Source organism: Phallusia mammillata, chromosome 8 (genome assembly GCF_965637545.1).
Source record: "Phallusia mammillata chromosome 8, kaPhaMamm4.hap1.1, whole genome shotgun sequence".
Taxonomy (NCBI): Eukaryota; Metazoa; Chordata; class Ascidiacea; order Phlebobranchia; family Ascidiidae; genus Phallusia; species Phallusia mammillata.
The window spans coordinates 18,055,909-18,071,153 of NC_137259.1; the positions used below are offsets into that span (position 1 = coordinate 18,055,909).

At 39.1% G+C, this 15,245-nt stretch overlaps 3 protein-coding genes across 3 annotated transcripts in view; 2 read left to right on the forward strand and 1 right to left on the reverse strand.

The window, feature by feature from the left end:
- Positions 1–6,830, forward strand: part of LOC145204206 (MAGUK p55 subfamily member 7-like) — a 39,170-nt gene extending 32,340 nt beyond the window's left edge. Inside the window, exons 15-19 of the mRNA XM_080076678.1 lie at positions 1,869–2,066; positions 2,835–2,928; positions 3,604–3,712; positions 4,278–4,448; positions 5,361–6,830. Coding sequence (XP_079932804.1) covers positions 1,869–2,066; positions 2,835–2,928; positions 3,604–3,712; positions 4,278–4,448; positions 5,361–5,537 — 749 coding nt within the window. The 3' untranslated portion in view covers positions 5,538–6,830. The remainder of the gene's footprint in view (positions 1–1,868; positions 2,067–2,834; positions 2,929–3,603; positions 3,713–4,277; positions 4,449–5,360) is intronic.
- A 1,264-nt stretch (positions 6,831–8,094) lies between these two features.
- On the forward strand, positions 8,095–12,586 carry LOC145205608 (uncharacterized). Its single transcript, XM_080078340.1, has 6 exons — positions 8,095–8,365; positions 9,096–9,253; positions 9,433–9,542; positions 11,158–11,340; positions 11,647–11,832; positions 12,358–12,586. The coding sequence occupies exons 1-6, from the start codon at positions 8,225–8,227 to the stop codon at positions 12,558–12,560; spliced, it is 981 nt and encodes a 326-aa protein (XP_079934466.1). The 5' UTR covers positions 8,095–8,224; the 3' UTR covers positions 12,561–12,586.
- A 401-nt stretch (positions 12,587–12,987) lies between these two features.
- On the reverse strand, positions 12,988–15,127 carry LOC145205318 (uncharacterized). Its single transcript, XM_080078004.1, has one exon. It carries the CDS (start codon positions 15,012–15,014, stop codon positions 14,205–14,207), a length of 810 nt encoding a protein of 269 aa, XP_079934130.1. The 5' UTR covers positions 15,015–15,127; the 3' UTR covers positions 12,988–14,204.
- Between the last annotated feature and the right edge of the window lie 118 nt (positions 15,128–15,245).

Here is a 15,245-nt window from a genome sequence, read left to right on the forward strand (position 1 = left end):
TATGCTTTATTGTTTAGTGCAATAAAAGGTATTTCAAAGAATTTTGTACCTTAAAAAAAGATTCACCCCTTTAAACCCCAAAATATTCGTTTCTGTCTAACACTGGTTTGTTAAATGCGTTTGGTCAAGAAAGAGTGCTTTACATTTATTCAAATTTGCACAGATGTTAGTTTGAAACTTGAAACATTTTGATCCTCCTGAAGTTTGACCCCAAACGACCCAGCGGTTCACCCACAGGCCCCCAAAACGAAAACTTTCAAAACTTTCTTTAGCTATTTTGCTGCTAAAGGCCGACCGATATTTCTGTCTGATTTTCTTGACATTGCATATCATGGCTCACTTAAAAAGGGATTCGAAAACTACGGCCTGACACTTACGTTCAGGAAAGTTTCAACTCAGCAAGAAGGCAAGGCTTTGGAGTTTCTCGATGTAAACCACATTACAACAAAGAGTTCACCTAAAGGTTTTGTAACAAGGGACTACATTAAACCAACTGCAAAAGGACGAAGTTTTCTAAACGGACATTCACACCACCCGCCGTCCGTTTTTAAATCGATAGTCTTTGGCGAAGCGATTCGCATGCGTCGGCTAAATGAATTGGACCAAGATTACAAGAACAGCCTTAAACGACTCAAGGAAAAATGCATTCTTTCTGGGTTTCATCGGGGAATGACAGAAGACATAATACACATCGCAGAGGGTTGGAAAGCAAGGTTTGGGCCGAACGATAAAACTAGACCTCAAAATAGAATTGTTTGGGCTACGGCATTCCCTGCTTGCCTTTCTTTAACCCAAAAAGAGAAAGCTATGGAACCATTTACGTGCATTACGTACAAAAGGCCGCCCACACTGGCTCACTTTCTAACCAATTTTAAAGGGTTATCCATCACTAAGGCAGACAATAACAACGGTATAGGCTCTTCAAGTCCATGTGGCAAATGCGCACTTTGTGGCAATTTTGGTAATCACCGAACTATGGTGACTACCGTTTTGAAAACGCCCACGGGCAGTATTCAACTCCGCCAAAATTTAACATGCCGCAACTACGGCATCTATGTGGCCACTTGCCAAATATGTGGCAAGCAATATGTTGGACAAACCAAGACCAAGTTTTCCACACGATGGAATACCCATCGCGCTACTTGGAAAATGTTTGACTGCTCTGCAAACAACTGCCGAGCTGCTCTACTGCGCCACTATGCGGACAACCATAATGCAATACTAAAGCGCAAACCTCAAATCCACCTGTGTTTTTATGTCGTTTTCGTTCAAATGCCTCCAATCAATCTTTTGGATATTTATGAGGATAAATGGCTTAATAAGATCAAGGCCGAAATCAATATCCAAAAAATGATCCTACCGCGCGTGAGGTAATTGTCCATTGTTTGTTTCAACGCCCTTTATTTTTGGTTTTATTGCTTTCTCGCCCTTGGGGTTGATTACTTCCCTCCACTTGTGGTTTTTCTTGGCTTATCAGTTGTGTTACGTCTCCTTTTTCTTGTTTTTTCTCGTGTCGCTTGTTGGTACTCGCCAGTCATGGTTTGCCTCTGTGCTTCGCAGGTGTTTAAATTGTAGAGTTACAACTTTTTCAGGTGTTTTACATATTTTATTTTTTTACTATTTTTTTACCACTTTATATCGACAGTCCACCACGTGTCTGCTTTTTTACAGAAACTGACGATGCCTGTGTATTCTAGGCGAAATATATATTTCTGTTTGTAAAGAAATGATTTATGCTTTGTACCTGTTCTTCATGAAACAGTCTAAATATAGTTACTGTTTCAACAGTTTTGTGCAAAATTACAACTCAAATCTCCCTAATGTGAACACAAACCATCTTAAAACTAAAATCAAAGCAACATTTTTAGCCTCACAACTCGAAGAGCCAAGTTACCCCGCTTACGAAGTTGTCACTGAACTTACACCCTCTCATGAGTCTGAAAATGGGGTCGAAGGTCAACGTTACCGACCCATCGTGCTTGTGGGGCCTCAGGGTGTTGGAAGAAATGAATTGAAAGATCGATTGATTGATTCAAATCCGGCACATTATGGCGTTCCTGTCCCTCGTAAGTTGAAAACTTTCTTGTTATTTATTACAACATATACCTCTGAAATGTACATAAATTACACAGAAGTAGTACCACGATATTTTTACATACTGCAAAGTAAAGATTAGTATTTGAATTTATAATAGGCTAAAATTACATAAAATAGTTTAGTCTTAAGCGAAACAAAAAACGATTTTCAAACATACAGTACTAAACGGCAAATTCCATTTGGGTTTGAACAGTTTGGGCAAAAACTAATTTGTTAAATTCTGAAGGCATTTGGTGACATGCAAAAGTAGATTAAACAAAATCACAAGAAGTTTATTGTAACAAATTTTATTGACTTTGTTTGGGCAAATTTTACAGCTTTTCAGTGAAACTGTTGACATACTGTTAATAATATGTTGAATATCGGATTTTATTTTAACTTGTTATGGGTCCCCTTCTATGAAGGGGACACATATTGTTTTTGTCCGTATTTTTTTTTCTTTTTTCTGTCTAACGCTGGTTTGTTAATTGCGTTTGGTCAAGAAAGAGTGCTCCAAATTTATTAAAATTTAGACAAAAGGTATATATTAATCCAAATTTAATCCTCGTGAAGTTTGACCCGGAAAGACCCAGCGATTCACCCGCAGGCCCCCAAAACGTAAAATTTTTAAAACGGCTGTACTGACTAAAGTACATCATCTAGGAGTTATGTGCTCTGTTGGTTGGTGCAACTGTTGACATACTGTTTATAATATGTTGTTTATCGGATTTTATTCCAACTTGTTAACATTATAACAGACACGTCACGCCCGAAACAGCCTGACGAAGTAGATGGAAGGGACTATCACTTTGTAACCAGAGAGTTTATGGAAGCAGGAATACGGGAAAATTTGTAAGTAATGTGTTAATGAATGTACTGTTGCTGCCAGGCATAATGTATCAACAAAGTTTTAGCTCTTCCAGCAGTTTTATCAAAGTATGCCAACGTTTCGATGTCCCATACAAGACACCTTCATCAGGGTAGTGACATAAATTGCAAACACAAGTTATTATTAAGCGAAAAGGGCGGTGAAACACACGCACAAAAAAGGGCAGTGGTAAAAAACGCAGTGCGCACCAATGGTCGAGTGATAATGTGTTAATGTTGTTGTTAGTTCTTCATGTTTGTTTGGAACCGATCCACCAGTTTATTTTATTTGACTAAACATTCCCGTTCTAGTGCTTGATACTCGGAAAATAGACTAACACTAAAACTCACATCAGACAAATTTTCGTCCATACTGAAACGTGCGCAAATGGAACTGGTACATATTCAAAGAAAAGTGTGTTTAAAACGCTAAAGGTTAGGACAATTCAAGTTTGGGCACGGTTTTACGACAAAAAAACATTCTAACCACCATAACAGACTGGTTATTCGAAGACTTGAGAATATAGGACCTGATGGTTAGAAGCACCTGCGTACAAACTTAGAAGACTGATCGAGATTTGTACTTCGTAGGGTCATGGGTTTAAACCCCACTCAAACAGGGTTTTAGTATGCTGACTTCACCTTCTACTTGCTTCATAGATTTTTGGAATATGGTGAATATCGTGGAAATTTGTACGGGACAAGTTTGGAGGCGGTTCGTGAAGTAATGAAGAATTTACAAGTGTGCGTTCTTACACCATATCCACAGGTCGGTCAGACTGTTTGATAACAACTGGTAACTTCCTCTTACCGACGTGATCTTCATTAATTATACTTAACATTTATTTTTTCTTTATCATGTCTGGGTTTGTACAAAGCGATGATTTGGACGTTCCTGTGTGCATTTATGAGTATTTTTATGTTTAACAAGAGCCTCTTTTCTAAACCCATTGAAACAAAAACTTTTTCATGTCAATGTTTCGTGCTCCCTGGGTGGCAACAAACGCTTTTATACATGTTATTTGGGCTGCAGACCCCTATGAACAATTAGCCTGATTTCTTAAAACTTGCTTCAAACTCTTGCAATCATAGACCCAATATAATTATCCCATAGGCCCCTAGGGTTCAGCGAACCCCATTTAAAAAAACTATGCTGCAATACTGTCGCCTTTTGCCGAGATAAGTTGCTTGATTTAGGTTTGGAAAAAACTACTTTTGTCTTTACTCTAAACCTTGTTAGCACATAACCCTTGTTAATGCTGTTTGTGTCATATACATTTGCTATTTTTCCGACCAACCCAGGGACTTTAAATCGCCTGCTTTATTTTGTTCAGGCGTTGAGAATTTTGCGGAAGAAGGAATTCAAACCCTACGTTATTTTTATCAAACCTCCTACCGAGGAACTGATGACGTTGTTGTCGGGTCGTGACGCGGGTGACGTCACAGGTCAGAATGAATCTCCCGGCAAGTTGACACTGGAGAGAAATTCAACTTTGCCCTACTCAGTAAGTTCATCTGTTTCATTCCGGTGCAAAGTTCAAAGGTGAAAACAAAATTTTCTGATTTAGCTCCTTTATTGTAATGGTGTAGGGCAGGGTTTTCCGTACCATCAAAACCTTCCCAGTGACTTCTGTTTAACATAGTAACTGACATGGCAGTTTAATTTAGACTTGTCACAGCAGCATTTGCGATTATATCCTGTTTTGCCTTTTTTGACATAAATACACATGAAATAGTTTAAAGGTTAAGGTGACATGAGCCATGACCACAATTTTTCAGGGTTTTCTGTGCGACGTTAATTAGTAAATGTACAAACACATTCTGGTGGGGGTCGCATTGTGTTAGAAAACCTCTGTAGGGTGTTATGATATCACTATAAACGCATGACGCTATTGCATGACAGGTAAGTGGCAGACAGTGCACACTGTTTCTACCTACCTGGTTTCATCAGTGCAGTTGGTGATGAGACATTATCTATATGGGCTAACGTAGCCACATTACGGCTCTCCAGTTTGTTATGAGTAAAAGGATTAGAATCCATGCCTCACTAAACCTAAACATAACAACTTTGAGGAGAAACGTTATGGCACACATTTTTGTACATGACCGTTTAAGCCAGTGGTTCTTAACCTTTTTTCCTTGCTGCACCCCTTTCAAATCACCAACCAATTTTCGCACCCCCTTTCAAATCACTAACCAATTTTCGCTCCCCCTTCTGTAATTGCTTAAATAGAATAGACCTAACCAACCTTAATGATTCAGCATCCCCGCACCCCCTAGGAACAGTTCTCGCACCCCTTGGGGGTGCGTGCACCCCAGGTTAAGAACCCCTGGTTTAAGCAGTGTATGCACAGTTAATGTGAACATTTAAATTCTACATTTGTAAAAACAACTTATGAGTAATTTTGCCTACTTAGCCTGAGGAACTTAAAGGTTTGGTTCGACGTGGTGAAAAAATGGAGCAAAATTATGGACGACTGTTTGATCACTGTATTGTGAACGACAACATTGATAGAAGCTTCGAGGAACTAAAGGAGGTTTCATTCTCAGTGGAAAATGATCTTCAATGGGTTCCTGTGGATTGGGCTTCATAAACAAACATACTCGAGCAATTTTCATTATGGTTTTGACTTACTTCGATGAGGAATTTGGAATCCAGTAATCAGGTTATTTGGGCAATGCGACCTTTTGCTATGTTTAAAACATGCTACGATCCGCCAACAAAACAAAAAACTTGTTAAAAACGTCATCTTTTGTGAAAAAAAAAAAAACGGACGTGCTTGTTTGCATGGTGCATTTACATCTACAAGAACACAGAAGAAAAAGAAACAGTTTTCACAAAACGAAGTCTCAATGCCAAGATCTTAAATGCCTACCATGATTTCAAGTATGTATTTAATTTGTATTACAAGTCATTTTCCTACCAGACGCCATAACTTTTCCGTGTAAGACCACCTAACTAGCCCCCCAAAAAGAAAGGTTATTGACGGAAGTCGCCAGGTTATTTGTTAGTACATTTCTTTAATAGCAAATTTTTGACCATGTCTTAGCTTCATGTCGTAGCAAAGATGCCATCACATGCCAAACATCATACATTCGACTTCTAAGTTGTGTATCTTCCAAGCTATATGTTAGCAACTCTCCTGCCCTTGTATATCTTGCCCTCTGGATTTGGGCAGATTCGAAATGTGAAGTAGAAACGTACAAAGCGTTTACTTTTTTGCTTTTTTACCAACACTAATGCTTCGTACTGACCGTACTTTGTTTCTACAACGAACGAACTCGAATGCTTACTGTAAGCGGGTGCTTTTATGCGTCTACACATTTCTGTAGGTATATTTTTACGGGGTGCGGTACTTTATTTTTGTACAACTAATTTGACCAAGCTTCTTACCTGATTTAATTTGACCAAATTTGTTTTTAACGGTACCGACTAAGGTTTAAAGTGGTTGCTTTTATGCTGTTTTTGCTTCCTATGAGAAAAATGCGCTTACACCTGTCTAGTTTCATTGTGATTTTAACCTTCATATCCTGTTCTTTGCGTGGTTTGACATTTTTAGGTTTCGTGTAGTTTTTAGTTGTGTGACTTTGTGTTTGCGTTTTTTGTGTCTTTTCAAGGTAATTATGTATTGGGGGGAAAAAACGGATACAGAAAAACAAGGCATTACAAGTAACACATAATGTATGAAATCAAGCTACAACTTAAATTATGTAATCCATGACTAAATTTATTCATCACATACTAACCCATTGTCATGACATATAAATTACAATCATAAAACAAATTTCATTTTTTTGTAGTAATTTCAAGTTCGGCTGGTACGACTCGACTTTATTTTGACCATGTTTTATGTTTTGACCAAAAATAAACAAATTGTAGTATTATACGTTATATTTGTCTGACTGAATATCCGAAAGGCATGAACGCTTCAGGGCTGATCCCATTATGAATGTATGTCCATCTTAGCTGATATAGTCGAACTAGCGATCCCCTACCACAAAGCTGACATGTACAGCAAACAAGGCAGGCAATGGTGCTTGTGATTTAACTTTCGACCGCTTCGTTGCTGATCCTGGCTCAGTTGGTAGAGCGCGAGTTCCTAAAAGACTCCAGTCGTGGGTTCGAATCCCACTGCAGGCTAGATATTTCTAGCCTACGCCTTGGCGTATGGGAATGCTTAGGAGACAGACTTGGCTCATAATAACGACGTAAATGTGCCTTGCGTATTACGAAAATTCGGACAGTTAAATAAATCTTTACGCAGGCCACTGTTGTGTTAAAGTTGTTGTGTCAATTCAACTGTCACCGGGCAATTGCCATAAAAACGCCAACCCCTGTTTTCCTAACAATCAATCATTTGCCGCGGAAAGCTAAACTACGTGTGTTTGCACAGAACTTTACGGCCTTCCATGACGCTTAGGGTTTGATTGTTCAATCCTAAAGTCAAGTACGGCTTGTGTCCCTGTGGCTAATAAAGCTCAGGTGCTTAAATTTGATACAAAACAGTACACCAGTGGTTCCCAACCGGTAAGGAATTCTTGACAAGTGAGAAAATTGCTTTAATTTGTACATTCGGTTTGTAAATAGACACTTTAGCTTTGGGAATAAGACCTGTAAAGTTGATAAAAGACCCATTTTTTAGATGATCATTGTATGGTTGAACTCTACTAGTTAGTATATTGGCGAGGAATAAAACTGTTTTGAATTGTTAAGGGAGGAATTCGTCGAAAAAGGTTGGAAACCATTGCAGTACACTATGAGCAAGTTAAGATTCAGCTAAAAAAGTCAAAACGTCAATAAAATCTATTTCGATACCAGGGCATTTAATCCAGCAATACCCGATTGTTACACAAAAGCGGAGTGTACGGTACTCGAACGTCTTTGTTGTGATGTAACAATGAGTCGAGCCAAAATGCCAAAGAGCTGTAACAATTGACATCATTGTGATCGAACAATTGAAGTGGACTCGGCGAGTGTTGATAAATTCTCTCAGTTGACAACCTAAACCACGCTTAAGCCATCCAAGTCAAGTAGTTAGATGCAACTTTGTAATTAGGCCTATTTTAGGAGACTGCAAATGCCTTAATCTGCATGTTTTTTAGACAATAGTTTTTCTTGTACATAGTGGTTTAGGAATGGTATAAGTAAAACTTTGGCTAAAGCTATAGAAAATCTTAACAGAGTGGTTCTGTTTATACTGGAATCAGTTTGGTGTGTTTCGACAACACACCGTTGGTGCTGTTTTACACCGAAGAAGAGTCAGCGATTTGAAAAGGAAGAATGGCCATGGCACACCCAGTGCCGGGTTTAGGCAAAAGGAAATATTTAAAACATCGACAAGTAGCATCTGCTCCACCTGATATTGTCCGCTTACGGCAGATGTTACGCCCTCTGGACCCACAAAAAGCCGAAACCATTCGAGTGAGTTTATAGTACAAACTATACTGTGTAGTTAAGGCTACAAGCTTTTGTGGAACCAGCTGGTTTAAGTCCATTCTTTGAGCTGATTCTTTTTACAAAATATATAACAAACTAAAAGATAGATATATATTAACATGTGTTATTTATGTCTATATACAGTCAGAGCTAGCAGTTTGGAAATTGTTAAATTATTGAAGCCCATCATAGCTGCGGGGGTTTAAAGTGTAGTTATCACAGTAAACGCATTAAAGTTATTGGTCAACATGGTATTGTTACGAAGAAGGCGGAATTTATTTCCCGATATCGATGGCAATAAAACAGAACAAAAGGGTTTCAAAAAATTGATGAAATCTGTCGAGGTAAAAACTTCATGCGAAAAAAAAACAACCATTTTGTTTGGTTTTTAACAACACCTAGTAACTGTTGTTCGATAGTCAATCGGTATATCGTCATGTATCATTATACTTTTAAGCAAAACCCACTTTATTTTTTTTAAACTAGGCAATTTTAGCTTTCAAACTAGGCAATTAGGCCTATAGTTTTTTATGGTAACTGTGTGTCTAAAGTTTCTCAATTGTAGTATAGATATCTATAGAATTCTAAAGCATTTGGTTAATGTGTAAATTAGGCACAAAAGTTTTAAGAACTATTTGAACCGCTACAGATTGACCATTAGCCAACGCAGAAAGAATGGCATTAAGCACAACATTAATCGCAATTTTATCTTCAGAAAAGTGCAAAGGAGGCGTGGTCGCATGAACTTGACCGTGGGACAGGGAGTGTTACAACATACGGTGGACTTCATGCCAAGAAAATACTTGACGAGCCAACACAGGGACGAGTAAGACCAACTTCTCCAACACGACAAAATAAACCACATCCCCCAAAGTTAGTAACATGTGAATCATCCCTTTATTGTGCTTTATACGTTCACTTTTAGTAACAAACTTTATAGCATATTAATTTTCCTCTTTGTACTCATCTGTCATTTTATTAACTACCATATGTTAGCCTTGATTTCAAGGAAAATGTAATTTAGACTTGTTACAGCAAATTAACTTTTTCAGTGTTTTCCTGGTGACCCGGCTGCACCACCTGGATGGATGCTTCGACAGAAAACAAGCGGCAGCTCAAGATTACGCAGGTAACCGAGTTTGTTGCAATACGAAGCTGACATGTGCAACAAACGAGACAAGCAATTAACGGTGCCTGTGATTCGACTTTCGGCGGGTTCGCCGCTGAGCCTGTGTAGCTCAGTTGGTAGAGTGCGAGTCCTGAAAATGATCCTGTCGTGGGTTCGAATCCCACCGCATGCTTTTTTCGATGTGACCATAGCTTGAAGCGATCTGGCAAATGTCTTGAGCCAGTGCACACGTAAACTTTGTGCAGACGACATTTTAGTTTGCTGTGAATATTACAATAATACAATAACAGTTTTATAGCTTCCAAGGTCACTTTGCACGAGTTAGAAGCGAAACCCAGCAGGGCCACTAAGGGGTTATTCCTGTAAACTGCAAATACGATATGTGTACGAACGTTTTACATATCGAACTCTGTCGTAACCCTTGACCCAATTTGGCACACTATACTTTGATTGGGGTTAAATTACAGCCAATTGAATGTAACTGGTGGTGAAATATAGGCACAGAGCGGGACCCTTTGCTTTGGGCTAAACATTTGGTTTAAATCTAAAGGTATATTTTGGCCCGTTTATGTCCACTTTTGTTACCAGTCACTAGATCAGTGGTTCTCAAAGTATGGGTCGCGACCCAAACATGGGTCGCGCAGGGTCAAAAAATGGGTCGCGCTATAGTGATTCAATTCTGAACGAACTATTACTGCATTAAGTAAACACAAACGAATTTACCTAATGTAGATGTAAAGTCACCTCACTCGGCCACGTTGTACAGTAAAATGAACCAATCATTACCACATACAGACGACAATAGGCTTCCAACTTTACTGTTAGGCAAATGGCGATTGATAACGTCGTAGCACGGGAAATAATAGGACAAGTTAATCATGCGAACCTGAACTTGGAGATGTAACAGTTAGCGTTTAAGGTTGAGTAAGCATTCGTACAAGGAAACATTTTTAACATTTGATTTGTGATTCACTTTTATCAACGATCATGGTGCTGCAAAGCCACGACGACGAGGCCTCAAAGTTGCAGTCCGTCTCGTTATCGAACAGCACAGTTAAAAGTCGAATCACAGACCCGTCTCTTGAATAAAAACTAGAGCCGTGCATTGAAGATTTATGAAGCAAAAATTTCAATTTCATCAAACACGCTACAATAAATCAATCATTTGTTTGTAATTGTTTCATAGTACTGTGTACTACAACTGGCTGTCTGCGTCTTTTTTCATGCATATCAGAAAAAAAAACATTTTTTGATGTTTGAGGCTTGGGTCGTGAGATGTTCATAAAACTCAGATTTGGGTCGCAGTCAAAAAAGTTTGAGAACCACTGCACTAGATTAATGAGCCCCCAAAGTGTATAAATTATGCTATTTGTAGTAGTGATCCCACGTCTGTGTTTTAAATCAGGTAAATGTACTTCACAGCACACGAACGACTTTTCCTGTGCTATACATTCGTGCACTAAAAAGCGTTTACGCTGTAGCTGCAGCGCGTTCAGCCATCATCCACCAATTTCACTGTTTTACGCTCCATAACGTTCCAACGTTGCGCAGATATTCCCGGCTTGGTGGTTGTTTTATTGCAATTGTGTCGCTATGATTTCTTTCACCAAGCGAAATAAACTCAACATTCCTACAAACTTTGACGCAGATGCTAAGCGCCGCCTCGAAAAATACGTCAACGACAACGAAGGAAAGGTCTGTCGCGTCTTGGGGAGATCCCCTCCACCACCGCGGCCTCACACAGCCAACGACCGGGCAATGATGCAAACTGTGGTGGGCCAAGTTCCTGCGCAAGCTGCAGAGGCATGGATCAAACTGAGCAACGATAGAGGTTTGTGCTTTAACACGTAATTTGTGCAGGATAAAACATACAGCCCTGATAAGTATTTGACAAACTCACAATTTTTGCAATTATTCAATGTGTCCAACTATTTAGTGACGTAGTTTCATGATTTTGTAACGTAACTAACCTATGTAAGTACGATTGTACATCAGAACGTATAATGGCGAGGCAGGGCTTTTCAGCTTGCTGCTCCCAACAAACTGGAGTGCCGTAACCCCGTGAAAAAAAAAAAAAAAAAAAAAAAAGGCCAAAACAGTGTACACTGACTGCAGCTTTTCCCTGTTGTAATTTCAGAAAAGGCCAACATCCGTAAGGCGTTTCACAAAGCAGAAACAGATATCAGAGAGCGTCTTGAACAAACCAAAGTTCCAACCGAAAAACGTCAGTATAAGAAACTTCCTCCCTCGCTAAGACATGTTTCAAAACCTACAGAAGAAATCTATTCAACCACTCGCTGGCTCAAGAAAGCTGGACATACAGGTGAGCAGTGTGTCTGAGGGAACTATAACCTTTGCCCTGCCCTATGGGATGGCTTGGGACTTTAGAGGAGGCCGGCTTGATTGAGTATGAGTAGGCCGCCTGCATGAACACTTCAGGGCTGAACACAGTTATGAATTTATGTCCATCTTAACTGATTGATGGTGGAAACGGCGATCCCCTATCCATACGAAGCTGACATGTGCAGCGTACAAGGCAGGCAACTGTGCTTGTGATTCGACTTTCGAAGGGCTCAACGCTGAGCCTGTGCTGCGTAGCTTAGTTGGTTTAGTACCAAAGAGGCTCCTGTCGCGGGTTCAAATCCCACCGCAGGTTTGGCTTTTCTACCTTATGCCTGGCCTTGTAGGAATACTTGGGAGACCACCCCCTTCGTAGGTCTGGTGTACTGTGAACTACATAAATATGCCGTGATGACTGGACTGTATGAACGCTTCAGAGTTGATCTAAGTTTTCTGCAATAAACTACATTGGAAAGTCATTTGCTTGACATGTAATCTTTTGTAATAGAAACAACAGCAGTTCAGAAGTTATTGGAAGCAATTCAGAACGCTCCTCCACGACAGCTGCCACTAGAGGGACCCCACTTTCACATCACAGATTACTCACCAATGTTTGCTAATGTTCCGAAGCCACCCTACTATGATTTTCAGATTCACCCAGAATGGCATCAATCGTGGCATAAAAAATATGACAATACCATCAAGGCCTGATAGGATTAGGAATGTTTGAGAATTTTGATGATGAAATACTTGAGCAAAAATGTAGGCAATTAGAGTAAAGAGTATGAATACTTTTATACATTTTTGGACAAATACTTTGTCTATTCTAAATTTTTATGAAATTTTGCAATGTATTTTTTTGAGTAATAAAGTTCCACAGATGAGCTATTTGAACTATTGTCTTTTGGTTTACCTTTATCACAGCATGCAAAACATGATACAAGTATAGTTTAGCTCAGGGGTGGGGAACCTGCGGCCCGCTTGCCTTTTGAAAGTGGCCCGCGTCACAATTTTGTTAAAGTACAGCTTAAAACGTAGCATAAAAAAAAACAATAATAAAACGTTTATGTACAAATATTTACTTGAAAAGACTTCGACATTTCTACATTTGAAGCCAAACTTATTAAAATGGCCACACTTTCAACCACTTGCTATATTTGTTACGTAACAGTCACTCGATTGTCTCTCCTTGCAGTAACAAATCATTTGCCATGTGGTGTTAGTTTTAAATGGAGCTAGGGTGTTCCAGAAAGAATGGACAGGTTTTAGTCTAAATAAGTGATAAACCTGTATGCCTTGTTTGTTGCAAACAAGTAACAGCAAAGAAAAAATCAAATCTGGAGCGATGAAATATAAAATCACTTTTGTGCTTAGGGTATTATTACAAGGAATTTGAACATAAAAAAATATTTGGCCCGCCCGAAAATATTGTGCAATTCATGCGGCCCGCAGTACTAAGTAGGTTCCCCACCCCTGGTTTAGCTGGTAAACCAACTGTCTCATAATATTTCTTAAAGATACTTTTGCAATTAGGTACAGTCTAGACCAGGGGTGGGCAACCTACGGCCTGCGTCCGGCCCGCGAGCAACTTTTGAGCGGCCCGCGACTCGTATTTTATTTTGATCGGCCGGACAAAATGTATGTGTTAAATCCCATGTTTGTACCAAAGGGTTGTTACATTAAATGTTGATAGTTTTTTTAGTTTATTGCTAAGAATGGGCATTGTTACGCACAAGGACAAAACTTTGTGTGTTTGACTTTGCTAGCACTGCTATGTTACTACTTTGACATCACTGCGGCCCGCTTCCTCAATATATCACTACCTTTTGACCCGCGCAGGCAAAAAGGTTGCCCACCTTTGGTCTAGACCAGTGGTTCTTAACCTTTTTTCCTTGCTGCACCCCTTTCAAATCACCAACCAATCTTCGCACCCCCTTTCAAATCACCAACCAATTTTCGCTCCCCCTTCTGTAATTGCTTAAATAGAATAGACCTAACCAAACTTAATGATTCAGCATCCCCCGCACCCCCTAGGAACAGTTCTCGCACCCCTTGGGGGTGCGTGCACCCATGGTTAAGAACCCCTGGTCTAGACTCTAGAGAGTTTCAAGGCAGTTAAACTTGTCATTTTGCAACACACAGAAATGAATTTATCTCACATACACAATTGCAGGTTAGATTGAAACTGTTTGTGCAATTAAAAAAAAAAAACTTATTTGCAATGTAATTACGTACTTGTAAAATACAACATGCCATTGCAAAAATTGAAACCTGCTATATGAAAAAGTTCACAAACTTCCACAAAAACAATCGGGAACAAGTTTTATCAAAAATGTGGCACCACTTTATAAGGTATTATCTTGCTTCCAATGCCAATAATCCAGCTGCAATAAGTTTTTTTATGTCAGCTTTCATGCGAGGATTGCATGCGTTCATATGAAAATCATATTTCTCAGGTTCATTTCTTAACAATGAGAAAAGGTCCTGAATTTCTTGTTTCGCTAAAATTTCCTGAATTTCTGGATCTGCTAAAATTTCTTTAAATTTCTTTTCATCGTGCGGAGGCATTTCTATTTCTTTCTTTTGTTTGGGTGGTTGTTTTTTTCCAAGGGTCCCAAAATGTTCGCCAAGTATTTTGCAAAACTCGGTCAAAAACTCCATAACTTCTGTGTCATCCTTGTATGCTTCCATGGCTCCTTTTGGGTCATTCTCCATCCATTTTAATGCTCTGTTAAATCTTGGCTCAGCCATCTGCTTCATCAACTTTTCATTTCCATCCAGCTTTCGAAATAAATCACCATTAACCCATGAATCCATGTTGGCTGTAAATGGATTTGGAGCGACCTTAAATGAACGTTGTACCTCCTCAAAAACCAAATCATTTTTTGAGCTAGTAGTGGGTTTTACAACATAATCCACTTTTTGGGTAGGAGATGGTTTACTTGCAGGTTTACCACCGAATAAAAAACCTTTTTGCATCCCCCCAAATGAGCTCCCACTAGGTTTTGATGGTTTGGCTTTGACTTTTATAGGTTTAGGTTTCTCAGTTTGTTGTGGTTTAATATGAGTAGCACTTCTTTTCTCCTTTTTAACCTGCATTTCTTTGATACGATCCACAACATTGTCCATGTCCTCCAAAGGAGGCATATCGTCGTATTCTGTCATCTTGTAAAAGTTTTTTCAGAACAAAATTTTCCGCTTTTACAACCTTGAAAACAACGAACACAAATATTCAACAAGTTGTAAAAACCAAACATACATAATTGAGAAAGTTCTGTCAAAAGTTTTGTTTACAATTTGATTTGTAATCTAAACAAAACAAAACCTTTAAAATTCTAACGTGGTCAAGCAGCATAACTTCAGTAATAACGACAAAATCGTTCAACCGTAAAGTCA